Raw genomic sequence first — 17,274 nt, 5'->3', positions numbered from 1 at the left:
AAGCCAAGTTGTAAATTACTTCTGAAGTCCTCATTGAAAAACAAGTGAAATGAACGAATAACTTAACTGTAAAGACTGTATAACTGGATAGTCCTCGGCATGCAAAATGGTGCCTATTGAGCTGCTTGAGTCTTCGGGTCTTGATATAGTAGGAGATCACACATGGTGCTTCGCTCGCAGGCAATGCTAGTACCGGCTTGTAGTGTTGGCAACGGTCGTATTTTGTACTAACTCCTTAGCATCTTGGTGCATGGTAGGCCAATAGTATCCTGCGTTAAGAGCCTTTTGTGCTAAGGATCGACCTTTAGAATGATTTCCACAAACACCTTCGTTGATTAAGCTTAGAACCCTTAAGTCATTGGGCGGCGCTAGGCAGTGAAGATGTGGTCTGGTGTAGGATTTTCGGATGAGAATGTCGTTCCACATGTAGTAGCGTGCTACCTTGATTTAGAGTTTCCTTTACACTAATTTTTCCAGGGGGAGTGTGCCGTTGACTAGGTAGTCTATAATAGAACTTTACCAATTAAGGGTTATACTAACCTGTGACATTTTGACTACCGACTCCGTCTCTATGCTTAGCTTGTCTAGATATTCTATTAGAATAGAGCGTTTGAGTTGGTGGTCGAGGGTGGAGCCTAGGCCACCTAGCGCATCTGCGTAAGCGTTGTCTGCCCGTGGAACTTGAGTGAGAGTGTAAGTCTGAAATGCCTTAAGCTGCTTATGTACCTTATCTAGATATTGCGCCATCCTTGGATGTTTTGCCATAAACTCCCTAGTAGTCTGGTTTGTGATTAGCTGGGAATCGAAGTAAATTCCAAGCTTCTTCACCACCAAGTATTTTGCCATTCAGAGCCCTACCAGTAGGGTTTGAGCTTCCGAGCCGTAATAACTAGCGCCAAAATTAATTTTTCGATCTTCGGATATCTTGTTTTCGTATCAAGAAGAGCTTTAGAAGTGTAGAAGACTGGCAGTTGGGCCCCCAGCTCTTCTTGTATGAGGGCAGAGCTCACTGCTACTTCGGTGACTGCCAAGTAAATGTATAAATCCTCTGCTGCTTCCGACTTGGATAGTAAGGGAGGTGATTTGAGATACTTCTTTAGGTCTTGGAAGGTTTTTTCGTACTCCTCATCCCGTTGGGATACTAAGTACCCTAAGAATCGGCTTGAAGATACTCCAAATGTGCATTTGGTGGGGTTGAGCTTCATTTTATACTTTTTGAGGATGTTGAAAGTTTCCGCCAAGTTGCGGATATGGTCTGACCGTTACTTGCCCTTTACCATGATGTTGTCGACATAAACCTCCATAGTTACCCCAATTTGCTTTTTGAACATCATGTTTACTAACCTTTGGTAAGTGACTCCCGCATTCTTGAGGCCAAAAGGCATGACCTTGTAGCAGTAAGTGTCTCGCTCGATCACAAACACGGTTTTCTCCTTGTCAGGCTCGTACATAGCTATTTGGTTGTAGCCGGAGTTTGCGTCCAAGAAGCTGAGCAGCTGGTTCCCAGAAGTTGAATCTACCAATACATCGATCCGATGGACAAGATAAGGATCTTTTAGGCATGCTTTGTTAAGGTCGGTGTAGTCCACGTAAACCCTCAATTTGCCTTTCTCTTTCTTCATGACTAGCACGACGTGGGCAAGCTATGCTGAATGTGCTACCTCTTCTATGAATTTGGCTTCCAACTACTTGTCAATTTTCGCTCGATGATCGCTACTCACTCGGGTGTGAAATATCTTCTCTTTTGGATCATCCGTTTGGCAGTGGGGTTGACGTGCAGCTTGTGGCAGGCCACCTCGGGGTCGATGCTAGGCATGTCGGATGGTGACCATGCGAAGACGTCTCGGTTTTCTCTAAGGAAAGCTGTGAGTTCTTCCTTCTCAGCTTTTCCGGCTGCCAAGGATCAAGAATTATATCTTTAGCATCATCTTCAGGTTTTCATCCTATCTCATCTGCTTGGGCACCATCTTCTTGATCCACCTGTTGTAATTGTTATTTGGTAGCTTCTTCATCTCTTTGGATCTCAGTAGCCTCTACGAGGGTAAAGGTCTTCTTCTTTGATTCCTTTAATACTTGCACATTTTGATTTCTTCGACTTCTCCTCCCAGGATGCGAAATTAGATTTTTTGGTACTTGACGGAAAAGACGGCATCTAGCTTGATCAACCAAGGTTTCCCAAGAATCCCATTGTAGGGAGATTGGTCACTTACGATCATGAATGTTTGCTTTGAGACAACTGGCGGTGTTTTCACGTCAAGTATGCTGTAGCCGATGGAAATCGAGGTGTGCCCGTTGAATCCGATGAGTAACTCCGCTCGTCGTATGATTGTGCTTTTTGGGCCCATCTTCTGAATGACTGAGAGTTGAAGTAAGTTAACTGCACTTCCATTGTCGACCATCATTCTATCGATTATGGCATGGGCTAGTTGGACAGATACTACCAGTACATCGTCGTGTGGAAATCGACGCCTTCTGCATCTAGCTTGGTGAAGCCAATGATGGGTCCAGGTTGGGTGTCACCTACTTAGACCTGTAAGACTAGTAGAGCTTGCTGGATTTTCCTTTTTTTGGAATTACTGGTGAGCCCTCCAAGTGCTCGGATTTGGCGAAGATGCCATTGATTCGAATCATCTTGGTTAGCAGTTTCTCATCGTCGTCTCCATTCCTTTTATGCTGCGCATCTGGCTTGTCTATGCATTTGTCAACTTTGCCTTTTTTCACGAGCTTCTCTAGGTAGTTTTTCCAAGTGTAGCAGTCGTCGATTGTGTAACTGAGACCTCGATGAAATGCGCAATACTTAGTGTGATCCAACTTAGAAGTATCTCCCTTTGATTATTTCAATAGCTTGAATCATGATTCGTTCTTGATGTCGCGAAAGATTTGGTGGATCAGAATTGAGAACTTAGAATAGTTCTTGGTCATCGGGCTTTCTTTGGTCATGGGTATGTCCCTATGCTTGGCCTCCTGCCTTCTTTTGCTGGGCTGCTTCCTATCCTCTTTCTTTTAAGCCACTGCTCACTCTTTTCGAGTCTGCTTGGGTGCCTTGTCTGCTTGTCGAGCCTCATCCCACAATGCATGCTTCTCTGCCAGAACGAAAGAGTCTGCTAGAGTTAAATCTTCTTTCATGATCAATTCTCTTAACAGCAGATGGTCTGCTGAGAGTCATTTTTGGAAGGTTACACTTGCTATCAAGTCATCACATCCGACGATCTTCGCCTTCTCTGCTTTGAACCTCTTCATGTAGTGGATTTTTCTTCACATTGAACAAGTGATCAGACTTTTTCTTGATTAAGCGGTAGGATAAGTATTCTTTGGTGAAAACTATGCAAAGATCGTCGAAACTCTGGATGAATCGTGGTTGCAAGGTGTGACACCAATCTTGTGCCTCGCCTTGTAAAATGGTGGTGAAGATTTTGCACATAAAGGCATCGTTGCTCCGATAAAGGACCATCGTGCTTCGGTAGTGCTTCAAATGCTTCTCCGGATCTCCATCTCCTTTGAAAGATGTAAAGTGTGGCATGCTAAACTTGCGTGGAGGCTCTACCTGCTTGATTTCGTCTGTAAAAGATGACCTGGTCATGTTAGACATATCCCTTCGTAGCGCTTCATCAGCCCCTTCGTTGCTTTGGAAATTACGCAATCGTTCGTTGATAAGCCTTTCTACCTCTTCCTAAATTTGCCTTTGTTGAGGTAACGGAACTCTCGACTGCTCCCGGTCTTGACCTGCTGGTCTAGGTTGCTCTTCTATTTTCTCGGCTCATCTATGCTGCGGCGGCGATGCTTGTGATCTATTCCTAGTCGGCAAGGGAATTCTTCACAGGCTGCTGGTTGAACTTAAACTAGATTGATTGACTGCTTATCTCCGTCCATCATACTGTCTACTCCGATGTGATGTGGATGATGCTCTTTTCGGGCTTAGCCGCGAATAAAAGCTTCTCCTGGGAGGCTGCTCATGTTGATTATCGAAGTATGGCCCTAACCGTGAATGTATGCCCGTCTATGGGCCAAATCGAGAGTAAATGCTTATTCGCGTGCTTAGACTGGAGTATATGCTATCTCCGGGGCTTAATCGGGAATATACACTGCCTGAACGCTCGATTCGTGGTTAGTCGAGTAACTGCTTGCCAGGACGCTGCTAGAGAGGTTCCTCGTCTGCCCTTGTCCGAGTGTGGGACACTTCATCTGGGGCACGTTGGATCTCGGTGCGCTGCAAGAGCTGATTCACCAAGGTTGTTTGTTGTGCAAGGGCGATCGTCAACTCTATGACTTGTCGGGATAAATGTTGTTCACCGTTTGGATTGGAACAGCTTGGAAGGAATACGCCTCTTTGAGCGGTGGAAGGGTGGTAGACTCCAGGTGAGAGATTTGAGTTTGGAAATATCAAATCCGTAGAGAAATGTGGTGAAAATGCCCCCGGCTTGATGGTAGGTCCGGATGGTTGAGATAGTCTTGGGCCGACTTGGGCTGCTTGGGAAGCCACGTGAGCAGGCTGTGCTACAGAAGCAGGCTGGGCCACAAGAGCAAGTCGGGCTACGGGAACATGCTAGGCCACAATAGTGGGCTGCTCGGCATGTGATGTGCACGGGTTCAAGGCTTGGGCTCGGCTTGGCAACGTGTTGAGCTCGCGTTAGGCGTGGAGTGACATGACTTGGGCCATGGCCTTGGTACCGTGAGCCATGGATGGGACGACTTGGGCTTGCTTAGATGGCACAGCTCGGGCCGTGGTGGTGACACCATGGACCTCATCGCGGATGGCTATCATGGTGGCCATCGAGGTTCCCGTGGTGGAAACTTGTGGTGGTGGTGCCGCTCCACTTATTGTCACATTTAGCCTTGTGGATCGCCGCGGTCTTATCTCTTGAATATTGAAAATTTCACTTGTTGAATTTTCTAAGTTTCTAGCCATTCTAGCCATTATACTTTTCTTTTACGTTTTATCAAAGAATTTTCGCAAATAAAAAATTCTAATAATAAAAACGTACGAAAAATCTACAAATGGACAAGAAAATAGAAAAAGCTTAGATGCGAGAGTCTTTTACGAGTGTGGGACTCAACTCCTAATGAAAGCACCAATTTGTGGATGCAAATTTCTTCCTCCTTGTTCTTGGACAAAATTGCACCTACAAAACAAATAACACCGTAGGTCAAGGCCAAAAGTCTCATGCGCCCACGATGATTTTTTTTTGGGGGGGGGGGTGCTTTGGCCGAAGAACCTCCGATGCCAAAGTTAGAATTTTGAGGGAAAAGTGTTTGGAGAATTTTTGAGTGTTTAGCAAGAGTGAAAACTTAGCTTTTTAGGGAAAATGACGTAGAATATATAAGGCATGGCCGGTTCCCTTGGGAGAGAAGATGATCAACCTCTTATGTGTTTTTTGGGTGTAATTGGTAGTTTAATTGGCCATTAATAGATTAATTAGGTAATAAATCCATTAATTAGCCAATTAACATAATTTAATGGGAATGTTTTGGGGGTTACTTTGTGGAGAAGATGGATGAAATAGGTTTTGAATAAATATCTATTTTGGGCACTTTTGACTTGATTGTGGGATGTTTGCCCATTACTCGCGTGTAGGAATTCCGGTGTTCCTCAAGGGTAATTTTTTCCTTGTTGCCCAAAAATCCACATGTTGCTTCTTGATTATTTTTGGCTCCACACCTACTTCCTGTGGGTATTTGACATCTCTTGTCAGCCGATGTAGTGAAACCAATCATGTTGTTATCCAGTTTTTTTTCGCAATTGACATCAAGAACGTTGTGAAAAACAGAAGTTAATCAGTTGTGCCATGACATTGTGCAAGTTCTATGCAAGTTTGAGATGATATTTCCTCCAGCTGAGACATTGTGCAACTTCTATACACGTGATGGTTCACTTATCATATGAGACATTGCTTGCTAGACCAGTAAACTTTCGATGGATGTATCCAATAGAAAGGTATATATTCCTCGTCCTTTTTATTATTCAATATTAAATATATTACGATTAGTAATATGTGTATCGTATCATTTTCTTTGGGCAAGCTTCTTGGAGACTTGAAGAAAAGTGTGCGAAACAAAGCAAAGCCCGAATGATCCATTATACAAGCTTAGGTGGCATAAGAGGCGCTTACATCATGTTCCCTGGGGAGGCGAAAGTACAGACATTGAATTCTATGGCAAACTAACAAGTGTCGTGCAATTGCTTTACAAAGACCGGTGCTAAGTGATCTTATTTAAGTGTCGATGGTTTGATACAAACCCAAATAGGCATGGAAGTGTGAAAAGAGATCATGGATTACTATTAGTGAACACTACCAAAACTGTACGATGATGACCCTTACATCTTAGCAACCATGGCAAAGCAAATTGTGTATCTAGATAACCCTAAAGCCGGGAGGGGTTGGAAAGTCGTTCAGAAGATGGATCATAGGAACGCGTATGCTATACCAGAATAAGACCATACTGACGACGACATCGACAATGTTGTTGACCAACGTCTTGAATTTTCGATGGAAAGTGATGCAGAAACACTCTAAGATACTAATCTTATCCAAGAACCATTTCAAATAGAAGGAGTATCTTCAATCGAAATACAGACTGAGTCAATCACAATTGACCTCGGTAATATTCCATGATACGATGGTCCAGTGCACACAAATGACGATGGTGATGTACCTATCGATGATAAGGAATGGGACACTGAAAATGATGATATCGACGAAAGTGAAAGTTATTATAGTTCGGATGAAGATTAAGGCAATTTATTTGTAACTTTTTTTTGTAAAACACAAGAAATTGTTAATGCATTATATAGAGTGAATCGCATGAATGATTCCCATTTTATATGTGAATTACTTTGTAAATAAATTTGTTTTATTTTTATTTTATAATAAATTGTAAACAAAATAAAAAAAAATTAAAAAACCATTTTAAAACATAATTGCGTGACGCATAACAATTTTTTTCACGCAAGCGTTTTAATTTTACGCAGGAATATTGAAATTTCAGACACTTGCGCAACGAATACATATATTTCGTCGCTCAAAGTATATTTGTGTGATGAAATATATGTATACGTCGCATAAGTGTCTAAAAATTCAATTAAGGCGCTTTTTTTCGCGGAAATTTTAATAAACTTGCACGACAATTTTTTAGCCTTGTGAGACAAAGGCTCTGTCGCGCAAGATTCTATATTTTTAACTCGTGTCTCTCCTTCCTCCCCTCACTTCCCTCTTCTTCCTTTTTTTCCCGCGCGATACCCTCTTTCTCCTTCCTCTGTATCTCCATCTGTCTCTCCATCCCTTTCTTCGGCAGTCACGTCTGTAATTTCCTCTTCAGTCTTTATTTTCAATTTTCTTTATTTAGCATGTTAATTAGGGTTTTTTTTTTTTTTTTTTTTTTTTTTTTTTTCAAATTGGGGGTTAGAATTAGGGCAATCGGGGTTAGATTTAGGGTTCGTAAATTAGGAGTTACATTTAGGTTCTTAAATTAGAGTTTTTGGGGTTCTTAATTGGGGTTAGATTTAGGTCTTAAATTAAGGGAACTATTTTGGGCAGTGAGGTTAGATTAGGTTTTCTTAAATTGGGGGTTAGATTTAGGGTGCTTCATTGGGGGTTAGATTAGGGTTCTTAAATTAGGGGTTTTATAATTTCAAGTAAAGGGTTAGAATTAGGGCCTTGTCTCGCTTTTGATTGAATTTTTCTTATTACCATGCAATGTGATTCAATGTGTTGAGAAATAATGGAACTAAATGAACTTACTACTATCTTTATCTTTGTTCCTTGGTTTTCCGAGTGGGGTTTTTACTACTTTGCTGTTGGATTTTGGAATTTGATGTTGGTTGAAGTTTTTGGTTGAAAAAGTTGATGTTTGTTGCTAGATGTAGGTGGAATCTGCGGAATGTAGAACCTGGAAAGTGTTTACACTCTTTCCTTCTTGGAAAGTAACCTAAGTTAGACAATTGGTTTCCCACCCCATAATAATTTTTATTCAGTCGTTCGGTTATGGTAATTGAGTTGCAGTTCCCTTTCCTACAAACGAATGCAATGACATTGATTTCTTTATCCAAGTAGAGTACTCTTACAATTAAATTAAATGTACTAGTAACTAAACAAACAACTTGCTACTTGGCATGCTGTTCTTAAACAAGAAATCATGAAGACAACAATTTAGCTTTGTTCCTCGATTTTTCAATTGGGGTTTCTACTACTTTGGTGTTTGATTTGGATATTTGTTGAAAATTTTTATGTTGGTTGCTGGATGTAGTTGTTGGATTCTGCAGAATGCATAATCTGGAAAATTTGTAACTCTTTCCTTCTTGGAAAGGAACCAAAGTTAGAAGATTGGTTAAGGATTTCTTAGACAAGTAGAGTATTGTTACAGTTAATATAAGTCAAACGAATGTACTAGTAACTAAACGACCAACGTGCTACTTATCTTTAGTTGTGGTCTTCAGTTTTAGAGTGGGGTTTCTACTACTTTGGTGTTGGATTTTGGAATTGGAAGTTGGTTAAAAATTTTGGTTGAAAAATTGGGGTTTCTGCTATTAATCTTTAGTTGTGTTCCTCAGTTTTCAAGTGGGCCTTGTCTCGCTCTTGATTGAATTTTTCTTATTAACTGCAATAACTTCCTTTTTTTTTCAATAAGAAGAATGTACGACTATGTTAAAGAAATAGTGATGTAGCTTAATTAGTTAGTCATACAATCAGACAGAGATGGTTATAGAAATAGCGTCATGGGGTTTTTTAATTTGAAGACCATAAATAGCTTAATTAGCCTACTAATGGTTCTCTCTCGAAAGTATTGACTCCTAAATAGATTGATAATTACATGAGAGATAGACGTCTACGACCGTCATGATATTCCAAAAAATTAGATTAGGTATACGACTTTTATTTGTATTATCTCAATGGACTATTTAATTACGCTTAGAAATTGAAACTGTACATAATAAATTGGTGAATATGACAACGAACCTGGACTACTCAATAAGCCAATTGTCCGAAAATGATCTTTGATACAACTGGTATATTTATAAATATCAAACTTGTATCTATGAAAACCGAACTTAAAACCTCACAGTTATAACTGGAGAGGAATACAACTACGCCACCATGTGTGGATGCAAAATTGAATATATGTGATCATAAGACCAAATGATAAACCAATATAGGTGTTACAAATCCAACTATTCTAAGTCTAGGGTTTTTATAATGATATTATTATGTTGTACATTGAAATATATGGACACATACATGTTCAATTTATGCCAAACTCAAATCAGATGTGATTATTAATCGAGCGTAGATTCTTATTTGAATGTGTTGTTCAAATTTAAAGTTCCACAACAAAAATATTTCAAACACTACCTTTTCCGAATGATTTGCATGAGAGAGTAGCAACAAATTCCTCAATGTTCTTATCAGAGCTTCCTCCTTCATCCATGGCCGCCTTAGCCAGCTCTCTCCATATCATTGAATTCCTCTTAATCTCCTTCCCTCTCTCTCCTTCAATCACTTCTGCTATACATCTTTCTATTTCTTCTTTAGTGACGATTCCCATTTGGTCAACCTTGACCCTCACTCCTACTTTCCATTCATCTTCTACAAACTTGGCATTAGTCGTTTGGTCTGTCCACTGAGGCATTGCCACCATTGGGACTCCAGAGCTCAATGCCTCGAGCGTTGAGTTCCAACCGCAATGTGTCATGAAGCAACCGAGGGCCCTGTGACCCAAAACTTCTAATTGAGGACACCAATTTACAACCAAACCCTTCTCTGATGTTTGCTCTTCAAAATTGCTTGGAAGCTTCTGAGTTTCGGATTCTCTAACTACCCACAAGAAGTTAGCGTTGCTCCTTTTTAATCCCAATGCTATTTCCTCCATTTGTTTTTCTCCTAAATTTGCCATGCTTCCAAATGATACATATACGACTGTGCCTGTTTGTTTTGATTCAAGCCACTTATTGCAAGCTTCAGTGTTGGGGTTGAAAATGCTCAAGCCATAATCTTTGTCATCTTCTAATCTCTTGTCTAGGTACATTGATGGAAGGGTTGGTCCAATTGTCATGATCGGCCATTGCGTTCTCATCCAGTTCACCACCTGATAACATGCAAATCAAACTATTTGTACCACACTGACTGACTATATGTCTCACGGATGGATACAAACTTATCTAGGGCCTCACTTCGATAAGGGGCATGGGGCAATCTGTGTCCTCAAATTTTATGGTTATCGTTGCCTATATAGGGGCTTGGGGCGATTGTAACTGAAGCTGACATGTACTGTAGGGCTATAGAATAAAGATCTAACATATCTAAAACAATAGAAGACTGGTTGGTTTCTGGCCTGAGTTCAATCATACCTAGGTCATATATAAGGTCCCTTGGACCGTTTCATATAATATACATCTTATTCCCTCTCTAAAACTCAATAATGCCCAAGAAAACTATTTACAGAATATGTTTTGCAAAGCGTAGAGGCATCTACTTTTCAATTATTGGGGAAAAGAAAATTTATGGTCATTTTCAAGAGTACTAAATGCCAATTGGGAATTGCCACAAGGGTTGATCCCCATAAGCTATGAAGTATATGATACACATGAATTGCTTAAATCCTTTCAAAAGTGGAAAAGTTATCAATTTTTTAGGGTTAGGGCTAGATATATTGAACGTAATTAAGCTGAATTAGAGACGAAATTGAACATTCAAGCAAAACTACAGGAACCAATAGTGGATTTTATCAAGAATGTGGATATACCTCTTTTTCCAGCCCATGGAATGTGTTGAAGAAGATCCAATCAGCGCCAGTGATATTTGAAAACCTACTAACCACCAAGTTCAAGAAGGACGGATATGACCCTGGATCATAGATGAAAGAAGGCAGATCTTGTGGCTCAAGTAAGGGCAACCCAGGTAATGATATTGTAGGCTCTTTCAGAGGAACCCTAAGCAACCCTTCGTGCACATTATAGTACACAGCTCCAACAGCACAAGAGTGAGTGAAAAATGAAGCCCCAAAAATTCCTAGCCCTTTGGCTGTGTCTAAAACCCAAGGCATGGCTGAGTCATAGACAAGACAGATGACTGGGTAGCCATCATTCTCTTGCTTCAGTATCAGCTGTGGCAATCTCCGTGACAAAATGGTTTGGAACCACAGAACCTTGTTCTCCACATTATTGCCGGCTTCTTCTTCTTCTTCAGATGTTGCATGAATTGGCTCAATCTTGACCTTACACAATTGAGTTTCAATGGCTTCAGCGTTGGATGAGATTGTGACAAGTGTCACTCTTAAACCTTTGGATGCTAAGCGTTTTGAGAATTGGAGCATTGGGTTTATGTGGCCTTGGACAGGAAGAGGAACCACAAGGATGTGGATTCTATTGGCTCTTTCTTTTTCTTTCTCCATTTTCTTTGTACAGACTACTCTGCCTTTATTTGCTGCTGTTGTTTTTATAGATATGAAAACTAAATGGGATGGCCTTCTTATTCCAATTATTCACTTATAAAGAAACTCAGCCAATAATAACGTTCACATCATACCACAAGCAATACACGAACACCTTTCTGGTTACCGTGACCGAAAACTCCAACCAAAACCAATCTTCATAAGGCGGCCCAGCCCTTGTTGCAGTGCAACCATTCAATTGTCTACCCAAAAAATAAAATAAAGTCCAGATTCCAGACCAAACGCTATGTGTTACCTATAGAGTGAAAATGTGATAAGAACAGAGTTCCATCAACTACTAACCATAAGTTTAGCTACAAAAGTTTTGACAGCTTGCTTTAATCAACCACAACAATTTTACTATTAAGTTTTAATACTCGTAATAAGAGGTATCTGACACAATGTTTTATACATGGAACATCACTGAAAGATTGGAACTCACAAGGATGATGAATACCACTAAGGGAAAGAAGCTATAAATGCTTATCTTCAGGAATGATCTTGCTATGATGCACAATGCAACGATTACTTTAAGCAAAGCAATGAAATATGACACCAGGATGAAAGTCCATATCCAAAAAAATAATTGGAGAAATGGTTTCTCAACTCTTTACCAGAAACTTGGTTATAAGAGCCTCCTAGCATCCACGCAATGACTTGTAACTAACCAGCTTGATAAATTCATTATAATCATTAACACGGAAAGCAATATCAGCCTCGGATCAAGGAAAATGCAACAATAGCAGCTCAAATATGCACCCTAAGATGAGATTATCAAACAACCACCGAAAGCCAAATACAACATAGGAAAGAAAGATCGAAAAACGCTGATCCAAACTCTTGCATAACCTCCACAGAATTCAATTCAGTGACAATGACAAATGCATTTGATTCGCACTAAAAATAGAAAATGAATGCTGCATATTACTGGCAAGTTGCAACACAAGTAATGCAATACATTACCTACACGGAGACATCCCCTAATTGCTTTGATAGAAGATGAACAGTACAGAAACAATAGAAAACTGGGATTAAACATATATCAAATCCTAAAATCCAAATTAAAAATAAAATAAAAATTGGGAAACTTTAGTGCAATTTTCGAAATCAAAACCTATATGGTAAGGGGCTTAAAATTAAAGGAACTTCGAATTTGCATATATTACGAATTTAACATTTCAAAAGAAGAACAGAGAGATGCAGAATTAAAATTTAGACAGAGCGATTTATTCTAAGAGGGATAAAATCATAAAAAGAGTAAATCGCTGAAAAGAGTAGTCGCCAAATTCTCACCGGCAAAATTGGAAGGGAGAAGCGTTAAGGGCGAGTCATGTTTTCTCACCGGCGAACTTCCTGAGTTGACGGAACCCAAATTTGAGGGATGATCGGGTCAGAGCAAAATGATGCGAGTATGGTGGGTGGGATAGTAGGTTGTGTGTGGTCCGCGTTATAGTTTGTATGTATGCATGATATTGAATAATTTTGTGTTTTGCCGTAAAATCAATTAATAACATGGAAAATAACTCAATTACTTATAAAGTATGTAAATTTTATTTGTCTAATGTGGAAACAAACCCTCAGGTATGATAAATCTTCAAGTTTAACATGTGAACAACATAAATTGGGTGACATTGAACATGTGTGGCCGTTGGGCTTCATATATTTGGCAATTTACTCTGATATCATGAAAAAGTTAAGGTTTCACCATAAAACTAATTGACAATGTGAAAAGTAACTCAATTACTTATAAACACATGCAAAGCCCCTTATTTTCTTGTGATCTATACTCTCATTTACTCTCAAGTCTAGAAGAATAAATTAGTATCAAACTCGTCATCTACAAAATTAGTATCCAATTACTTATAAGCTCATACAACCACCACACCCTTCAAGTAGATGGTCTCTCTTCTTGTGCATCACCAACAAAAAAATCATGCATGCACCATGCAGTTGCAGAAGGAAAGTGTGGTAGAAGAAATAGTAGAATTTATTCAGAAGGGATTGGACATAATACATACTTCAGTATTCACTAGTATAATTATATATTGATCACACAACGCTAGAAATCTCAGAGTGAGTTGACTATAAGTTTGAAGTCATCATAGCTAACAGCCCCATCCCCATCTATATCAGTTGAAGCAATAATCCCCTGGCAATCCTGAAGTGTCAGCTCAAACCCCAAGTCATCTCCCATAACCTCATAAAGCTCTTCTGCAGTCACATCCCCATCGACCTCCAACGCTTCAAAAGCATTCTTAAGAACATTTTTGAGCCCTCCGAATTCCATGCTCTTCGTGTTCATCTCCAAAAACTCCTCGATGCTCAGGAAACCGTCGTTGTTCGTGTCCCCTTGCTGCATCATTGCCCTCACATCTTCTTCACTAGGGTTGTACCGAAGTGACCCTAAAATCCCACCAAGCTCTGCAGCAGTAATTTTCCCATCATTGTCTGAATCAAAAGCTCTGAATGTTTCTACTAGGCCGAGGACTTGGCTCAGTGTCTCAGTTTCAGCTGAGAGAGAAATGGGCTGAGCCATGCAAATAGGTTGATCAAGTGGTGTTTTTTTGAAGTTGTATTTAGCTTTGGTAATTTTATTGGCACATCCCCAACTATATATAACTAGCCAGGGCAAAAGGGGATTCCCATGATTTATATTACGGTTTTGTTGATATAAAGTTGGAAAAAATAAAAGGTAAGAGTAGACTTATGCTTGTGAATTATTTAGTGTTATCGCATTTTGTTACGAAAAGATTATTCTGGCTGAGTGCTCAAGCAAGGGCGGAGCCAAGTACAAGGCTCCCCTAGGCTATAGCATAGGGAGAGTTTGATTCTTCAAGTTTAAATTTTTAGGTTAGTTTATGATTTTTAATTATCATATTTCACATAAGAAATGAAATTTTTTATGAGTAAGCCTATTTTTAAGAATAATAAGAAGCAATAGATGTTAAATAAACTCATCACTTTAACCAATATTATATTTAATAATAATAAATTAAAACTTCCATATCACAAATGGTTCCTTATTTTATTCACTTGAAAGCTTTGAAGGCTAAAAACCTAGAAAACATAGCATAAAATTCTTGCTTCAAATTACTACATTCAAGTTTTTACTATTAAATAACTTTATGTAGGCAACATAGGATTAAAAACTTGATTTTGTAGTAATAATTTTAGTTTAGCCCACCCACCGAATAATTTCTGGCTACGCAATTGTGCTCAAGGAATGATCTTGGACAAGTTGCTTTCTTTGATTCTGCAAAAGTGATTCCCACTTACCACCATTGTTGCACAAAAAAAAAAAAAAAAAAAAAAAAAAAAACTATATGAATGTTCATTCGTTAGACAATTTAATTTTTAGATCGTAAACATTTTAGTACTTTTTTAAGAATCAGAATAAAAGTGTTTCTTAAGTAAGTATTCCAAAAGGATAATGTTAGGTATGCCAAATCTTTTAAATCAAATGATGTCACCAATTGGAAATATACACTTTAATCAACGTTTAAGTAATAATCCAATTATCAATAACTATGGATGCAAATTTTTTTCCTCATTGATCTTGGACAAAATTGCACCTACAAAACAAATAACACCTTAGGTCAAGGCCAAGAGCCTCACGCGCTCACAATGAATGGGGGGCTTTGGCCGAAGAACCTCTGATACCAAAGTTAGAATTTTGAGAGAAAAGTGTTTGAGAATTTTGAAGAATTTTAGCAAGAGTGAAGACTTAGGTTTTTAGAGGAAATGATGTTGAATATATAATGCATGGCCAGTCCCCTTGGGAGAGAAGGTGACCGGCCTTTGTGTATTTTTTTGGTATAATTGGTGATTTAATTGGCCATTAATAGATTAATTAGGTAATAAATCTATTAATTAGCCAATTAACATAATTTAAAAGGAATGTTTTGGGGGTTACCTTGTGGAGAGGATTTGATGAGGATGGATGAAATAAGTTTTGAATTGTTTACCTATTTTGGGCATTTTTGACTTGGTGGAGTGATGATTGTCTGCTGCTCGTGTGTAGGAATCTCAGTTTGCCTTAACGGTATTTTTGTCCTCTTTTATCCAAAAATCCACGTGTCGCCTTATGATTATTTTTGGCTCCACAAATGTCCCTACACCTATTGGGCTACTCGCAGGAAAAGGTAGCAGGTGTAGAGATCTTCTTGCTTTAGAAAACGTAGGATTGCTTCCTATTTTGATGTGAATTCCCTCTTTAATTGGAAATTAGATCCTTCTAGGAAAGGGAAATAAATTTCTCTCAAAGCCTATTTAAGTCCACCTTAAGTGGAGTATTAAATCAACTTTGGAGAGCGATTTATTCTACCCTACAAGAAAGAGAAAGCTAGAGGATATTTGTTCCCCCTCCCCAAGCAATCTTTTACATTTGCCCGTGCAAATGACCGTGTTTCGTTGCTTTCTTTGTCTTCTCTGAGCAGCACCAAGGTAAGAAAAAGTTAATTTTCCTTATCTTCTTCTTGGATAGTGCTACTGCGGTGCAGCCGTCGGGGTGGTGTGGCACATCGACTGGCAAGGGCCAGGAGTCGGCTCGACATGGGCCGATGAGGTGTTGTGGAAGGGACCACTGCTTGGCTTAGCTAGAGCCAAGGGCAACTTGTGCGGCTGGGGCCGCCGATTGAGGAGCTAGAATGTAGTGCTAGGCGAGCTGTATGGCTCATGTCCTTTGGACTCTTGGACTTGGCACGAGCTAGGTCGGCGATTAAGAGAAATGAGAAGGTCGCGGGCCTTATGGGCTGCTGGAATGCTGGGTTGAGCTTTCCTACTGAGTATCGTGAATGGCGTTGGTTACTTAGTTCTCTTCACCAGGAGAAAGGTGGGCTACTCTCGAAAGAGAAAGTAAGGAGGATCAAGACGGATGCATTGGCTCGTCTAATCGATGTCATGGAGCTTACTATGATTGAAGGTGAAAAGAAGAGATCTTCCTCGCCTACTCAAGAGATGCTGGTTGAGAAAAAACTGAAGACTTTCTCCGCTACTCGTGAGCATCTGCCTGCTGCCGACAAGCTTGTGATTGGCATGACTTCTTCCAATGGGAAGAAAAATGAGGTTTCTAGATATGAGCCCGTGGCGCTTGCCATGTTGAGAATGGCTAGTACGATTGCTGATAGGATTGTTCAGCATAGAGGTCATGTCATGCCCCCAGTGCTGAAGTATGTATTAAGACGTCCATTGGGAGCTAAGTCCAGTTCACCTTTGGAGAGACTTGTTATTAAGAAGAGCAATAAGGTTGACTATGCTGTTAAAATGGTGCCAATGCTCACTCAATTTGCTGCTGAGATTGATTCGCTTGCTGGGAATGAGGAGATTGCTCGCCTGGGCAGCTATGAGAAATCCACTAAGCCTGCTTCTAGGGAGGCTGTTGAGATTTGTGTGCTTTTGAAACCAGATATGCTTGAAGACATGGCATTTGTGCCAAGTTTGTTGATGGCGTTAGAAGGGTTGTTTGCCCAAGTTCCTTTGCGAAGCATACGACCCAATATAGAATGACTGCTCTGCTTGCTATGATGCAGATATAGCAAGGTTGCTAAGGAGGTGGCGAAGACTATGGCAGCTAAAGCTTATTCCTCGGCCGAGAAGATCAAGAGGTTGGATTATGAGCTGGTTGCTCTAAAGGGGTATAATATTTCTAACCCCATTTCTCTGCAACTCAAAACTGCTCGCCAATAAATCGTTGACTTGAAGACTAGGCTTGACGCGATCCAAGTTAAGTATGAAAGTTCATAGAAGGAGATTGGATGTTACATACCTCAAATTCAAGATCTTGAATTTGCAGTTTTTAAGCTTCATTTTGCTGCTTATGCAAAGGATAAAGAGTTGATTTCTGCTTATAATCAA

The 17,274-nt window shown here is 39.8% G+C and overlaps 2 protein-coding genes across 2 annotated transcripts; both read right to left on the bottom strand.

Annotated features, from left to right (window-relative positions):
- Positions 1 to 9,092: 9,092 nt before the first annotated feature.
- LOC137739878 (mogroside I-E synthase) lies at positions 9,093 to 12,981 on the bottom strand. The gene is made up of 3 exons (XM_068479612.2): positions 12,715 to 12,981; positions 10,735 to 11,677; positions 9,093 to 10,077 (listed from the first exon to the last, which is right to left on the bottom strand). The coding sequence occupies exons 2-3, from the start codon at positions 11,380 to 11,382 to the stop codon at positions 9,334 to 9,336; spliced, it is 1,392 nt and encodes a 463-aa protein (XP_068335713.2). The 5' UTR covers positions 11,383 to 11,677; positions 12,715 to 12,981; the 3' UTR covers positions 9,093 to 9,333.
- A 409-nt stretch (positions 12,982 to 13,390) lies between these two features.
- LOC137729709 (putative calcium-binding protein CML29) lies at positions 13,391 to 13,990 on the bottom strand. The gene has a single exon (XM_068468719.2). It carries the CDS (start codon positions 13,955 to 13,957, stop codon positions 13,490 to 13,492), a length of 468 nt encoding a protein of 155 aa, XP_068324820.1. The 5' UTR covers positions 13,958 to 13,990; the 3' UTR covers positions 13,391 to 13,489.
- Positions 13,991 to 17,274: the final 3,284 nt, after the last annotated feature.

The sequence above is a fragment of the Pyrus communis genome, chromosome 15 (genome assembly GCF_041283825.1).
Source record: "Pyrus communis isolate YQ-2024b chromosome 15, ASM4128382v1, whole genome shotgun sequence".
Classification (NCBI taxonomy): domain Eukaryota; kingdom Viridiplantae; phylum Streptophyta; class Magnoliopsida; order Rosales; family Rosaceae; genus Pyrus; species Pyrus communis.
The sequence above is the reverse complement of the archived record's forward strand: the minus strand, read 5'-3'. Positions and strand labels throughout refer to the sequence as shown.

Bases quoted from the DNA above. Each gene is read 5' to 3' on its own strand.
- LOC137729709 (XM_068468719.2), bottom strand. From the start codon at position 13,957: ATGGCTCAGCCCATTTCTCTCTCAGCTGAAACTGAGACACTGAGCCAA.
- LOC137739878 (XM_068479612.2), bottom strand. From the start codon at position 11,382: ATGGAGAAAGAAAAAGAAAGAGCCAATAGAATCCACATCCTTGTGGTT. The intron at 10,078-10,734 runs GTATATCCACAT...GCATGTTATCAG, and splicing joins TCCATGGGCTGGAAAAAGAG to GTGGTGAACTGGATGAGAAC.